This window comes from Sinocyclocheilus rhinocerous, unplaced genomic scaffold, assembly GCF_001515625.1.
Source record: "Sinocyclocheilus rhinocerous isolate Xijiao unplaced genomic scaffold, SAMN03320098_v1.1 scaffold6087, whole genome shotgun sequence".
Taxonomy (NCBI): Eukaryota; Metazoa; Chordata; class Actinopteri; order Cypriniformes; family Cyprinidae; genus Sinocyclocheilus; species Sinocyclocheilus rhinocerous.
This window is the reverse complement of record NW_015663175.1, coordinates 34,405-36,855: the sequence shown is the minus strand read 5'-3', so window position 1 is coordinate 36,855 and position 2,451 is coordinate 34,405. Positions and strand designations below refer to the sequence as shown.

General features: G+C 32.0%; 1 protein-coding gene across 1 annotated transcript in view; it reads left to right on the top strand.

Annotated features, from left to right (window-relative positions):
- LOC107728758 (protein FAM19A2) overlaps positions 1 to 2,451 on the top strand; it is an 8,249-nt gene that overhangs the window by 1,381 nt on the left and 4,417 nt on the right. The window contains exon 3 of the mRNA XM_016539040.1: positions 774 to 929. Within this exon, the coding sequence (XP_016394526.1) occupies positions 774 to 929 (156 nt within the window). The remainder of the gene's footprint in view (positions 1 to 773; positions 930 to 2,451) is intronic.

Below are 2,451 nucleotides of genomic sequence, written 5' to 3'. Positions count from 1 at the left end.
AAAAGTGAGCGCCGCAGCGTGTGAATAATTGCGCGTCACCAGCTCAGCGGGAGGAAGGACAGTGACTGTCACACTGGCTTCATGAAAGCGGTTTCTCTCCTGATCCGTACTGAAGTGTGTGTGAACGGAGTTTAGCTGAGCTCGTCCCTCACTGCGTCCACTGACCACACTGATGATGATGATTGTGATCCAGTCTTATTTTAATATCATCAACATTATGTGGTTATTCATTTTTTTGAATTAGTTTTAATTTTTATGTTTTCTTTTACTGTAATATATTTTTGTTGTATGTTTTAAAAAATATTTTTACATTTTATAATAATTTTTTTTTTTTTTTTTTACATTTTCTGTTCTTGAAGTATTTTTGTTGAATGTTTTGTCTTTTTTATTTATTTATTTATTTTTATATATTTTAATTTTGTATTTAAAAAAAACAGGCTTTTTTGTTGTTGTTGTTGTTAATGTCTATGATGATGACTGTGTTCCAGTGTTATTTTAGTATCATTGAGGTACTATTATAGTTTTATTCATATTTTGAATTATTTTTGAATCTGTTTTAATTTTAATTTTAGTTAAAACATTTTTTTTAATTTTTCAAATAGTTTTTGAATTTTTAAAAAATTTCTAATCTATAATTTATATATGTTTTTATTCCAGTTTTAGTTATTTTAGTACATCAAGTTACACTAAGTGAAAATGAGAAATGCTATACGTTTATTTTGTATATTTATGTGTATTTCAGTGAAAGTGATGAAGGTTGTGTTGTGTTGCAGTGCTGCATGACGTGCGGATGGGAACGTGTGAGGTGGTGGCGTTACACCGATGCTGCAATAAGAACAAGATCGAGGAGCGTTCGCTGACCGTCAAGTGCTCGTGTTTCCCGGGACAAGTGGCAGGAACCACCAGAGCGGCTCCGTCCTGCGTAGACGGTACTAAAAACACACCAGACAGTCGTTCTGAGATATTCTACAAACTCAGAGTCCTATAATCCACGAGAACAACACGAGCTGCCAATAAATCCAGACTGCACTGTAAAGACATGAATGCATTTAAAAAGTAAATCCTACAGAATGTTTTTTTTTCAGAGTGGATTCTGTCAAAGTGGCTTTTAAATGCATTCGCTATTCGCGATAATAAATAAATATATATTAAATAAAAATATTAATGATAGTTCTAAAACATTTAGAGCTGCTACTTATCAATGAACATGTTTGTGTGATTAGTTTGGTCCGAGCTGAATGTTTATGTTCTACATAATTTTTTTACTCAAGGTTATTATAGTTACAATAAATCCATTAAAAACATTTATAAATAAAATAAACATTATTAATTTCATCTATTTCATTTGTTATTTTAATTTAGTTTAAGTTGAAATACTAAAACAACTAAAAGTAGATAATATAAAACTAATAAAAATTACTTTAAAAAACTAAAATTGAAGTTAAGACTAGATAAAATGTAATTGAAAATATAAAGAGGAGCAATAATAGAACCTCGAATAACACTGATTTGACGTTTGGTACAGCCTTCGATTCTCAAGATGAGAAATAATTAGATTTTCAGTAAAATGCCGGAAATAATTTTATTTAATGAATCAAGCAAGTAATGCTCATATGAATAGCTTCTCGAGTGAATTGCTGCGGTCCTGGTTTGATGGTCAGTGCGCGTCATTAGCGCCGTGTTTAATGTCTGTCTGTTAACGAAGCTCTGATAATATATCCGTATATCCGTAATGCTTTGGCTGTGTGAAATGAACGGGTTCGGGCCCCTGAGGGCCGTCTGACCTATTCTCTGACATTTATTCTGACATTCTCTGCAAATGAAAGCGCGGCTCTAATATCCTCCGTCGGCAGGTCGTCTCCCTTTGAATTGCTCAAAATCAGTCCAAATTTATGAAACATATATATTTATTCATGACAAAACAACTTAAATATTACTCTGAAAAGTTTTCAGTCAAAATAAATTCATTTTACTTGCATGAACCTTCACTTTCAGATGAAAAAGTGAGAAATTTTTCATGCTGCAGTATTTCATTAATTGCCAACATATTCATGTTCATCAATAAAATTCAGTCCAAAAGATATGGGAGAAATGGCTAAATATATATTTTTAAAAATGTTGACACTAAAATAACTTCATAGATAATTTTGCAAAAAGTGTTTTGGACCCCTAATAGTGCTCCATACATTCCCGGGTCAAAATGACCCGAATATTTTAAATGGTTATATCTCTTCAAAAATAATTCAAAAAAAATCTGAAAAAATATATGATGTGTATTAAAGCATTTGCAAAGTTTCGTTCCCTTACTGCATTTTTTAGACATTTGTATGTATCTGTTTCTGGTCAAAACGGAGATGAATGTGTTATTTGGGTAGAGCAGTGATTTATATTGTGCTCTGTGTGTGTGTCTGTGTGTGTGAGTGTGTCTGTGTCTGTGTGTGTGTGTGTGTG